Source organism: Panthera pardus, unplaced genomic scaffold, assembly GCF_024362965.1.
Source record: "Panthera pardus isolate Hobbes unplaced genomic scaffold, ASM2436296v1 HiC_scaffold_8, whole genome shotgun sequence".
NCBI lineage: Eukaryota > Metazoa > Chordata > Mammalia > Carnivora > Felidae > Panthera > Panthera pardus.
In genome coordinates, this window is record NW_026527013.1 from 11,255,828 (window position 1) to 11,268,715 (window position 12,888).

The 12,888-nt window shown below is 41.5% G+C and overlaps 1 protein-coding gene across 1 annotated transcript; it reads left to right on the top strand.

The window, feature by feature from the left end:
* Positions 1-584: 584 nt before the first annotated feature.
* On the top strand, positions 585-1,522 carry LOC109247975 (olfactory receptor 7A17-like). The gene has a single exon (XM_019417244.2). The coding sequence runs from the start codon at positions 590-592 to the stop codon at positions 1,520-1,522; it is 933 nt and encodes a 310-aa protein (XP_019272789.2). The 5' UTR covers positions 585-589.
* Positions 1,523-12,888: the final 11,366 nt, after the last annotated feature.

A 12,888-nucleotide genomic window follows, 5' to 3' on the forward strand; every position in this document is an offset into this window, starting at 1 on the left:
GACATGGATGGAACTAGGATGTATTATGCTAAGTGAGATGTCAGTCAGAGAAAAACAAATACCATATGATTTCACTCGTATGTGGAATTTAAGAAACAAAACAAATGAGCAAAGGTGAAAATGGGAGAGAGAGACAAATCAAGAAACACACTCTTTATTATAGAGAACAAACTTACCAGAGGGGAGGTGGGGGTGGGCAGGTAAAATAGCTGATGGGGGTAATTAAGGAGCACCCTCTTGATGTATAGAGCACTAGGTGATGTATAGAAGTGTTGAATCACTGTATTGTACACCTGAAACTAATATTACACTGTATGTTAACTAACTGGAATTTATTTTTGTTTTTGTTTTCTTACTTTTTTATTTTTATTTTCTTTTTTTTAATCTGAAATTTATTGTCAAGTTGGTTTCCATACAACACCCAGTGCTCATCCCAACAGGTGCCCTCCTCAATGCCCATCACCCACTGGAATTTAAATAAAAACTTTAAAAAATAAAAAAGAAATAAAGGGCAATAAGTTAACAAAACCTATTTGCTTGAAAATTAATCACGTTATTTTTTTTTTCCCCTAGTAGTCAACTCCACCACATGGAACTAGGCAATGATACACAAATTTCAGAGTTTCTTCTTCTGGGATTTTCAGAGGAACCAGAACTGCAGCCCCTCATATTTGGGCTTTTCCTCTCCATGTACCTGATCACTGTGTTTGGAAACCTGCTCATCATCCTGGCCGTCAGCTCTGACTCCCACCTCCACACCCCCATGTACTTCTTCCTGGCCAACCTGTCCTTTGTAGACATCTGCTTCACCTCCACCACCGTCCCGAAGATGCTTCTGAACATCCAGACTCAGAGCAAGGTCATAACCTATGCAGGCTGCATCAGCCAGATGTCTTTTTTCATACTCTGTGCAGAGTTGGATGACCTTATCCTGTCTGCAATGGCCTATGACCGATTTGTGGCCATCTGTCACCCCCTGCACTACACCATCATCATGAGCCCCCAGCTCTGTGGATTGCTTGTTCTGGTATCCTGGATCATCAGTGTTCTGAACTCACTGTTACAAACCTTAATGGTGCTGCCACTGTCCTTCTGCACAGGCATGGAAATCCCCCATTTTTTTTGTGAACTCAATCAGGTCCTCAGGCTTGCCTGTTCTGAGACCTTTCTTAATGACACGGTGATGTATTTTGCAACTGTGCTCCTCGGTGGTGCTCCCTTGGTTGGGATCCTTTACTCTTACTCTAAGATAGTCTCCTCCATACGTGGGATCTCATCAGCTCAGGGCAAGTATAAGGCATTTTCCACCTGTGCATCTCACCTCTCGGTTGTCTCCTTATTTTGTTGTACAGGCCTCGGAGTGTACCTTAGCTCTGTTGCTACCCAGAGTTCCCACTCAAGTACAACAGCCTCGGTGATGTACACGGTGGTCACGCCCATGCTGAACCCCTTCATCTACAGCCTGAGGAACAGAGACATAAAGAGGGCTCTGAAAAGAATCGCTGGGATTCCAGCGATGTAAGGACCAATCTTCCTGGGGCTAAAGATGTGCCCATGATTGCAGGGCTCAAAGCCTCAGAGCCAGGAATTGTTATCCCTTGATAAGATTGTGGGAGTAGAATGTGCTCCTCCTGTTTATTTCCTGGCATTTCCATTTATTTGAATTCAGCTTCTCCATACAATTTAAATAACCCATTTTATTAAGCTTCTGCTCTGTCTGACATACAGTTTCCTCTTTGTCCAATCCCTACTTTTTCAAAGTTTTTTCTAGCCTTGACCAAAAATATTTGTAAATTCCCATTTATGTCATGGGGTAACATGGATTTCTGAAGAATAATTTCTACTCAAACAACATATACCATCCCAAGTAATTTTTCTCCTGTATTACTAAAAGGATAGTCATGAGTTATATCATTCATAGAGAAAAAAACTACTTTTGATAACCAAGACTATTTGTATAATTTTATAATACAGGAAAGTATGACACTGCAGTTTTTCACTTGTGCACATCAATATTTTGTACATCACTGTCTTGACTTGTCATTCTGACAACGTAGACTAACTTATAGTTCATCTTATAGTAAGCCATTGGGTTCCATTCTCCTTATTATAATCATGTGGTCCTATGCAGGTGTATGCTGCCACAGTGATTGACAAATATTACCAAATACACGTCTCCCTGTGGCATCTACACAGAAACATATATTTCAATAAATAAACTTCATATGGTCTTTGACCCAGGGAAGATCTTACATATAATGAAGAAAAATTGAAATTATACTTTGTATTACTGAGCAAAATATTTCATTTCATACAGCCCGTCCACCTATTGAAGTATGGAGTTTGGTGTCTTTGTACGAGACTTGGGTTTTTTCCACTGGAGTGAAGAATTGGTTGGCATATTTATGGTGTTTTTACTGAATCACCTTCCTCTTTCTGCTACATGCAAATAGGGCTCTTTCCACTGCTCTGAATGAAATATCTCCTCTTTTCTAAATTTTGCCATAACCATGAATTGGGCTTCTGGTTGAACAATATCGATATCATCCATTATACATCAGACGTATATCCTCATGATCAAATATGACTCATTAAAGAGATTGAATTCCTGTTCAGCCATGTGATTCAGGTCACAACTTTGGTGCAAAGAGGTATGCCCTTCCAACATCTCTTGGTTACCTGGATGGAACCCTAATAAAGTCTCTTTTTAATCAGGTCATTGAAAGAAATTTTAATGGCAGAGTACTCATGAATTCTGTCCCCAAACATCAGCACAAATGCCTAGAATGGGAAGATGCAGATTATCATAATTTCTCTCAGTTCTGGTGGCTTTTATAATTATATACCTGTTTGCTAGGATACAAGCAATTGGATCAAGCCATTGTGAAACAAGCCATTCTTGAAAACACGTGTTTTACTATATTGCCTTTACAATTGGCAATAATATGGGATTGTCTTCTGGGGAGTTGTTCTGATCTATTCTGAACTGCTTCACAGTTTCTACATTGCATTTCTTTCTTTTTTTTATAAAAAGAAATTTCTTTTTATTTTAGAGAGAGAGAAACCATGTAAGCAGGGGAGAGGGGCAGAGGGAGAGAGAGAGAGAATTCCAAGCGAACTCCAGGATTAGCCTGAAGCCCAATGTGGGGTTTGATCCCATGACCCTGGGATCACAACCTGAACAGAAATCAAGAATCAGACGCTCAACCAACTGAGCCACCCAGGAGCCCCTCTACATTGTATTTCTAAAGATCATCCACAAAGGTGTGTGGAGCTGTAGTTCACTTCCTTCTTCAACTAATACATGATATTTACTCCATTTGTATATGTAGGTTAATCTTATCATTTATGGAAAAAATAGTTTATCAAATGTAAATTGCCTTAATTTAATTTTGCTACTTCTATATCCATATATGACACTCTGCCTTCTTCCCAGTTATAAGACATTTGTCCCACCTGTCAGGTGGGACTCAGCTACGTGTACTCTTGATCCAATGGTCACATACCATTAGAATTTTAAATCCTAACTAATTTATTGGAATATAATTACATACCATAAACTACACATATTTTAATTTTTTTAATGTTTATTGTTTTAAAAGGAAAGAGAATGCCAGCAGGGAGCAAAGGGTGGAGGGGACAGAGAGAGAGAGGGAGAGAGACAGAATTTTAAGCAGGCTCCACACTCAGCATAAAGCCCAACATGGGGCTTGATCCCACAATCCTGGGATCATGACCTAAGCAGAAATCAAGAGTCAGAGGCCCAACCGACTGAGTCCTCCAGGTGCCCCTAAACTACACATATTTTAAATGTACAATTAGCTAAGTTAAAGGAGCCATACTTGAATTAAGAGTGCATACTGCATGGGTCAATTTGTAAGAACTTGAGAAGATGCACAGTAAGCTTCATCTGCATTTTTATGTTATTATTAAAAATGCAATTCATCTGAAGGTCAATTTCTGAAGGTAACGTGGAACTCGAAATGAATGTTGTGGGACTAAATAAAGTGTTGGATACATCGGGTCAACTCCAAAGAAAACATTTAAGAGTGAAGAGGTTGTGTATGTACATGAGTGTGTGCACACGCATACATCTTTCAAATAAACACACTCACCCACATATTTGCACATATACACAGACTCATTTATAAGCCCATCTACTATGTTGAAAGGAAACTTGAGAGAAAGTTGCAGAATATTGAAATGAAAAGGAATGTTTGCATCAATGTGAAATTGAAAGAATGTAGCATTTTGTACACAAAAAATTAATTTATTTTTAAAGTTTATTTAGAGAGAGAGAGGGAGAAGCAGAGAAAAAGGGAGAGAGAGAATCCCAAGCAGACCCTCTGTTGTCAGTGTGGAGCCCAACATGGGGCTCGGTCCCACAAACTGTGAGATCATGAGCTGAGCCAAAATCAAGAGTTGGACGCTTAACTCACTGAGCCACCCAGGACCCCCTGGACACAAAGTTTTAAAGTAGCATGAGTGACTTAATTTAAAAAAAAAACTTAGGGTGATTTATTTTTTAAAAATTTTTTAACATTTACTTATTATTGAGAGAGAGACAGAGCATGAGCATGGGAGGGGTAGAGAGAGAAGGAGACACAGAATCCAAGGCAGGCTCCAGGCTCTGAGCTGTCAGCACAGAGCCTGACTCAGGGCTTGAACTCACAAACCGGGAGATCATGACCTCAGCTGAAGTCCAACGCTTAACCGACTGAGCCACCCAGGCGCCCCTCGGGTAATTTATTTTTAATAATGAATTACTCTTCCTATCTTAATGCCTCAAAGACCTCAAAATTGGAACCATATTTACATTTATGCAGTGGACCAAATACTTCCAAATGAACTCTATGTCTCTACTCAATGTGGGATTTCAACACTTGATACCTTGGTCCAAGGCAAGTTAACTGAATGATTTGAGAAGCTCAAACGCAGTTCCTGTGAACAATATCTTATTGGATAAATATCTGGATTAGATTCCTTTTGCTGTTGTCATACTAATGTCTCAAAACAAATAATTCTCTGAAAGTTCTAGAGATCAGAAGCATGAAAGGGATCTCACTGGGCTACAATAATGATGTCCATGGTTGGCGATCTTTATGGATGCTCCAGAGGAGAACAGCCCCTTTCCCTGCTCCACAGTCTACAGGGCCCACAATTCTTACCTCACAGCCTTTCCCCCATCTTGGAAACCAACAGAATAGTACTTTCCAATGTCTCTCTGACTCCATGTTTCTTCCTTTTCTTCCACATTTAGAGGACCGTTGTGATTACACCAGTCCAGTGTGGAAAATCCAAGCTTATCTTCTTCCTTTTTTTTTTAAGCTTCTTTACTTTTAAGTTTATTTCTTTATTTTGAAAGAGAGGGAGAGACAGAGAGCGCAGTGTGGGGGGTGGGGGCAGAGAGAGAGGGAAAGAGAGAATCCCAAGCAGGCTGCACAATGTCAGCAAGAAGCCTGATGCGGGGCTCAGTCTCACAGTTCATGAGATTGTGACCTGAGCCAAAACCAAGAGTCAGACACTTAACCAGCCTAGCCACCCAGGCGCCCCCAACCAGGCTGATCTTCTTACCCTCAGATAATGATTCAGAGCTTTACTCCATCTGCTATCTTAATTACCCTGCTACGTAAGCTAACATTTTCAAACGTTCTTCAAGATGAATCTTTTGGAGGCCCTTATTCCGCCTACCACAAAATCTTCCTTTTCATATATTATTTAATATCCCTCAAGAGCCCTTCTATTTAAAAATTCAAGCACAGAATTTTTCACCGCCCAAAGAGTGAGTGAAATACTACTCTTTCAAAAATACGTGCAAGGAAGATAGATTCCTGGTGGATAAGACCTAGAAGCACTTACACGTGGATCTCACACAGGACACCAGCTTCCCTCCCTAACTGTGACCCATAGACCGGGATCCCCAGCGTCAATACCACCCACCCAGGAGCTTGTTAGAAATGCAGAGTCCCTGGGCCCACTAGAGGCCTGATGAATCAGAATTGGCGTCTTTTCTTTTTTAATTTTTTTAGTGTTTATTTTTGAGAGAGAGAGAGAGAAACAGAGGGTGAGCAGGGGAAGGGCAGAGAGAGAGGGAGACACAGAACCCAAAGGAGGCTCCAGGCTCTGAGATGTCAGCGCAGAGCCCGACTCAGGGCTCGAACTCACAAACCACGAGATCGTGACCTGAGCCGAAGTAGGACGCTCAACCGTCTGAACCACCCAGGCACCCCTGGAATTTGTTTTTTAATTTTTTTTTCAGAGACAGAGAGTGCATGGGGGGAGGGGGGGGACGAGAGGGGCAGAGATAGAAAGAGAGAGAGTCCCAAGCAAGATCCATGCTGTCAGCACAGAGCCCGTCACAGAGCTCCATACCACGAACCATGAGACCATGACCTGAGCTGAAATCAGGAGTCAGACACTTAACCGACCGAGCCCTCAGGCACCCCCAAAATTTGCACTTTTGACTGCTGGATAAATTACTTTTGTTGGGTGCTGTCCTGTGGGTTGAGGAGTTTGAGAGCATCCCTTCAGACATGGCCAAATATCCCAGGGCAAAGTCATCTCTGGTTGAGAACCACTGGGCCAGAATTTCAGAACTGAAAGCACCCTAACATAATTCTCATCAAAACTCCATTCCCTACTTGCTTTATACATTAAAGCAGCACATTAAATCTCTCTGAGCCTGATCTCTACAACCGAGAATGGCGTTCCTAAAAGTATAGCCTCACAGAAAGCATGTTTAAAAAAAAATTGACACTCCCTATAATGTGCTAAGTAAGCTAGGTTATGGTGCAGGGAATGTAAATGTGTCTCTAATAATTAATAAACACTTTAGAGTGAGGGACTAAATGGCAGTTCTTAACCTGTGATCTATGAAATTCCTAATTGTTTTGGCTAAACTATCATGAAGCCAAGGAGTGTAGTACCCAAGGTTTTACACTAAAGGAACAAATTTCTCCCCCTTCTTGAAGAAGGAAATAGTAATTTTCTAAAGATATCAGGGGTGTATCTCCACAAATCAATGCATTGAATACCTAAGGGAAGTAGTCTGATGAATTCCTCTGTGTTAGATTTTCGAGAAAACTTGAAGCCAGGGTTGTAATGAGGTGCTGGGAGGTTTAGACCTCCGGAAACAGGAAAACTAATGGAGACAATGTAATAAAAACTGAATTCACCTGACACGCAATGTGGTCTCCTAGGAACAGAGAATCTGCCAGAAATATTTCCGTTGTGTCCACACCAGTATCCCTAGGAGACATCATGCACCTAAAGGCTGGAGCACCAAGAGATAAAAATGCCTCGTGAGCACATGTGGGGAGCTGTAAATATCTCTTCTGCTGCAGAACCTCAGCATGTGCATTTTCACTGGACAGAACATGGTTGTTGCTCTTGGAGTCCTAAATCTGACCAGGAGACCATTGCTCGATGCCTCCCTGGTGACTTGTCTGGGGACTGAGTTTGATGTCCATCGTCAACTATCCAGGGAGGAATTTTGACTTCCAAAGGGAGAACTTGCCTTGTGAGTTCACATGCAGGTGAGTTCAAGAGCCCAACAGACACTGCAGGAAAGGATCAAAGCAAATGGAAGGCAAGAACTCGTACTGGAGGTCACTGAGAAAAATCCAGCATAGCCCAGATGCCAGAGATTACTGTCATTGTTGGCTGGCTTTACCAAAAAAATTACTTTGTTTATTTATGATGCTTTAAAAAAGTGGATATTGCAATCAGAAATGCAAGGATCCATGTTGGTAATTAAAATGATATTAATGGAAGCCCAATTTGAAGGAATGAAGAAGGCACAAAGTGCTTCCAGGAAAAGTAGAACATAAGTACAAGGATCTTATTAATTAATGGGAGTATACAAACAGGGTATTGGCTGTAGAGAGACATGCAGTGAAGCAAGGGCATTTCTTTTTATTTTAATGGGACATCTTAGACTATGCTTCCATATAGATGAAAAGATCCAGACCAAGGAACAATTGCAAATACATCCTTGCAATAGTGGTGCACGAAACATACACACATTATCTTCTCTCATTCTGGGTATTGGAAAAAAATTGTGATTAATACATGGAAGTAGGTTTGCTAATGAGCTTTATTTTGCATTATTTTATAACCTGTGAGGCTGAATGTGCTTGTGGGTTTGTTAGTCATTTGACAGCTTCTCTGTTAAAAATTGTGCAAATCCTTTCCTTTTGGATGGTGTTCTACAAGTGTTTATATTTCTTTTTAATCCTTGGGGCACCTGGCCGGCTCAGTCGATGGAGTGTGTAGCTCTTGATCTTGGAGCTGTGAGGTTGAGCCCCACGTTAGATGTAGAGATTGCTTGAAAATAAGAGCTTGAAAAAAACAAAAATAAAAATTTGACACCTCGTAACAAAGAATTGGAGTTTTTATGCAAACTATTGGCCATTTAGTTCTTTTATGTATGTATAAATGTATTTGTGAGGAATGTATGAAAGTTTATGAATTTTGTGTGGTCAAATCTATCAGTCAGTCATATCGGGCTCTCTCAATTGCTTAAAAATTTTTCTTGAGGTATAACTGACATACAACATCCTATTAGTTTCAGGCATACAACATAATAATCCCATACTTGTATATATCACAAAATGATCACCACACCTGTCACTGTGCATAGTCACAAAATATTTTCCTGTGACAAGGACTTTCAAGATCTACCCTCGGGGCGTCTGGGTGGCTCAGTCGGTTAAGCGTCCGACTTCGGCTCAGGTCATGATCTCACGGTCCGTGAGTTCGAGCCCCGCGTCGGGTTCTGTGCTGACAGCTCAGAGCCTGGAGCCTGCTTCAGATTCTGTCTCTCTCTCTCTCTCTCTCTCTCTCTCTCTCTGACCCTCCCCCATTCATGCTCTGTCTCTCTCTGTCTCAAAAATAAATAAAATATTAAAAATAAATTAAAAAAAATAAGATCTACTCTCTTAGTGACTTTCCAACACATGATACACTATTAACTGTATCATCAGTTCTGTCCATTACATCTCAGGCATTGCTTTTTGTTTTTCTTTTTTTTTAATGTTTATTTACTTATTTTGAGAGCAAGCACGAGCAGTGGTAGAGGCAGAGAAAGAGGAGAGAGAGAATCTCAAGTAGGCCCTGTGCTGTCAGTGCAAAGCCAGACATGGGGCTCGGTCTCAAGAACCATGAGATCATGACCTGAGCTGAAGTCAAGCGTAGGATGTTTAATCAACTGAGCCACCCAGGAGCCCCTCTCTTTCATTTTCTTATGAACAAAGTGGGGCAGGCCCATCAATATTCTTCATGTGTCAGTTCTTGCTATACACGAGAAAGAAAGTGCTTCATTCTTAGCGGTAATAAATTACCCTTTATGCATGTTTCTGACTTGTTTTCACATCTCTGTTGCTAAAAGAGATGTGAAATCTTTTCACTCTCTTTTTGGCCTTTGGGGATTAGATCTATTTCTGAAGGTTGCATCACCTTTGGCCATCATCTGGAAGGTATTTTTCTTTACCAATTGACTAAAGATCGCCTTTCCATTCTATAAGCCTATTTGAATCCGTGTATCTTTATGTAAGATGAAATCACAACTTACCGCTTCCTCCCACAAGGTAAATGCCCTTCTGATATACCTTTTTATTTCCAAGTCTTTGGCAATTTAATCTGGAATTAGTGACCCATGTTGGGGCCATTACGTTGTTGCTCTTGTGCGTCTTTACGTAACTTAGTAGTAGATTTTCATTCCATTTTGTTGTTTTCATTCAATACAGTTGTTTAGAAACAATAGACTTGGGGCGCCTGGGTGACTCAGTGGGTTAAGCGTCCATCTTCGGCTCAGGTCATGATCTCACGGTTCGTGGGTTTGAGCCCCACATCGGGCTCCATGCTGACAGCCCAGAGCCTGGAGCCTGCTTCAGACTCTGTGTCTCCCTCTCTTTCTGTCCCTCCCCCACTCGTGCTCTCTCTGTGTCTCTCAAAAATGAATACGTGTTTAAAAAAAAAAAAGAAAAAGAAACAATAGACTTAACAGAATGTCATTCTCACGGATAATCTTTGTTCCAGAAGTTCTTAGTTTCTTTTACAATTTCTTTTCCACTTTATGCATGTATACATATTCACTTGTATATTCATATACACTTGCATACAAATGCTTCAATAAGATGCTATGCACATCTTTATGTTTCAGTGCGGCCTTTTCTGCTACCTTGTGTCCCTTTTTCCTTCTTTCTTTTTTTTTATTTTTTGATTTTTTTTAACGTTTTTATTTATTATTGAGAGACAGAGAGACACAGAGCATGAGCAGGGGAGGGGCGGAGAGATGGAGAGACACAGAATCCGAAGCAGGCTCCAGGCTCCTGGCTGTCAGCACAGAGCCCCACGCGGGGCTCGAACTCACAAACCATGAGATCATGACCTGAGCCGAAGTTGGACGCTTAACTGACTGAGCCACCCAGGCACCCCCCCCCCCCTTTTTCCTCCTTTCTTAATAATTCTTCGTGGACTTGCCTCCCATCCACTAATATAATGCTGGCTCCTTATTTCAACATCTGTGTCACCTTCAAGACGTTGCTGGGCAACTCACACATGCAACGGTCATTCATATTTTTTCTTAATATATCACTGCTATGAAAATATTTGGGGACTATTAAGTTAAGACCATGCTTCTCAACCTGGGGCAATCTTGTCCCCCAGGGAACGCTGAAGTGATATGCAATATTTGTCACTGTGAGGCTGGGAGGGGCAGGCGGCCGTCAAGGATGCTGCTAAACAACGTAGAATTCCCAGGTAGACACCACCACAGAGGAGGATGTGGCCCAGAATGTCAAGCAGAGCACAGATTGAGAAACCCTAAGTTGAAGAAAATCTGTACTTTGAATATTTATAGCTGCCTTCAGATTGCTTCCCCATCTTTCCACACTTCCCATTTCTGCCAGCATGATTAGAGAGTGCCCCTTTCACTGCCAGTTAAGAAGTTCCGTCCCCAATCAACATGGCAGCCCATCTCAGGCTTTCCTGGGAGATGGGTGTGAAAGGTAAATCCTTCTTGTTATTTTCTCAAACGCTCTACAGTGTCTTGTCAAAACAGATAAAAACCCAAAGAATGGGAATAACAAAGAAAAGGTGCCACATAAGAAGAGTGAGAAAGAAACTTGCCTCATCCAAAACCAGGCCGTATAAATCAATCGGTCAAATACATGCAGACCAGCCAGAAGGAAAGCAAGCCTTCAGCTCCTTGATTTCAAAAAAGCCCAACTTCTGAACTAGTTAACATACAGTGTAGTATTGGTTTCAGAAGTAGATACTACGGATTCGTCACTTACATATAACACCCAGCGCTCATCCCAACAAGCGCCCTCAATACCCCTCACCCATTTAGCCCATCCCCTCACCCACCTCCCCTCCAGCAACCCTCAGTTTGTCCTCTGTATTTAAGAGTCTTTTGTGGTTTCCTCCTCATGCCCATTTCATTTTTCTCTTTTCTCTCTGTGTTTACTGAACAGATTGCCCATGTTTTCTTTGAATTTATGTGAAGTAGAAAATGAGCATACTGGTGGGGAGCCCCAAGTTTATTTGCCCGTAGGAATTTCTGGGTACCATTTCCGCATTCTGTAGGGGACAGATAACAAGATCTGGCCAGCTTGAGGTGTATCTATTGCTGGCCTAACTAGTGTAGCTGGGTGTGATAAAGGCATGACAGTCAGTAGCCCACGAGGCCATAGTGGGCCATGGTGTGTGTGTGTGTGTGTGTGTGTTGTGAACTGAGGTTAATCCTCAGAGCAGGGATGCCAGGGCTCGCATATTCCAACGTAATTATTATTGACAGGGGCCAGAACTCAGTCAACAGAAGTTATTAATAGGGATGTCCGTTTCAACTCACAAGACACTTTTATAACAAAATTAATAAAGTCCTTCAAAAAACTCCTAAGTGAGGGATTTGCTGTGTCTTTAAGTGTCAGCTGTTGTGAGCTGGCCTCTCCATTCCTTAACACACACTGCTACCACCTCTCACCACACTCCTTCTGGCTCTTTCCCCTTGACACCTGGCTTTCTTTTGACACATGATTTTCTGAAACAAGCCCCTTCCTCAGGCCCTTTGCACAGACCTTTGCCCCTGCTGGGCACACACTTTCTGAGATCACCTCAACTTCCTTCCTATCTCCCTCGAGGTCCTGTTCAAATGTCACCTTCTTTGCAGGTTATGTGCAAACATCCAGTAAAAAAATAACACCCCATAACTCTCTCCTTCATACCTGCTTTCCTTTTCTTCACAGCCCCTGTCACCATCTGACGTGTTATTTGATTATTTTTATTTGCTTATCATTCTTTCCCCATTCTAGGATGATAAGGAATTTTGTTTTTCAGCACCCTATATTCATTGCGTATACAGTGCCTTGAACGTGATCAATAATCAGTATGTACTCTTTAAAGGGGTAAAAAATATTCTCCATAAAACAAGACCATACATTATGCTCAAGGAGCCGATTGAGAGTAGAAATGGAATTTTTAATAAGAAATGGTGCTAGGGATGCCCTAATGGGGTTGAGACCATATACCTATATTGTTTTCACTCATATGTGGATCTTGAGAAACTTAACAGAAGACCATGGGATAGGGGAAGGCAGGGGGGGAAGTTACAAACAGAAAGGGAGGGAGGCAAACCATAAGAGACTCTTAAATACAGAGAACAAACTCAGGGTTGATGGGGGTGGAAGAGAGGGGAAAGTGGGTGATGGGCATTGAGGAGGGCGCCTGTAGGGATGAGCGCTGGGTGCTGTATGGAAACCAATTTGAGGATAAAATATATTTAAAAATTTTTTAAAAGAAACAAATTTCCTGACTCTAAAGTATAAATGGTAGTACTCACGCTAGGTTACTAGCTTGTGTGAAAATTAGTCATTTATTTCTCTGTAT

Bases quoted from the DNA above. Each gene is read 5' to 3' on its own strand.
- LOC109247975 (XM_019417244.2), top strand. From the start codon at position 590: ATGGAACTAGGCAATGATACACAAATTTCAGAGTTTCTTCTTCTGGGA.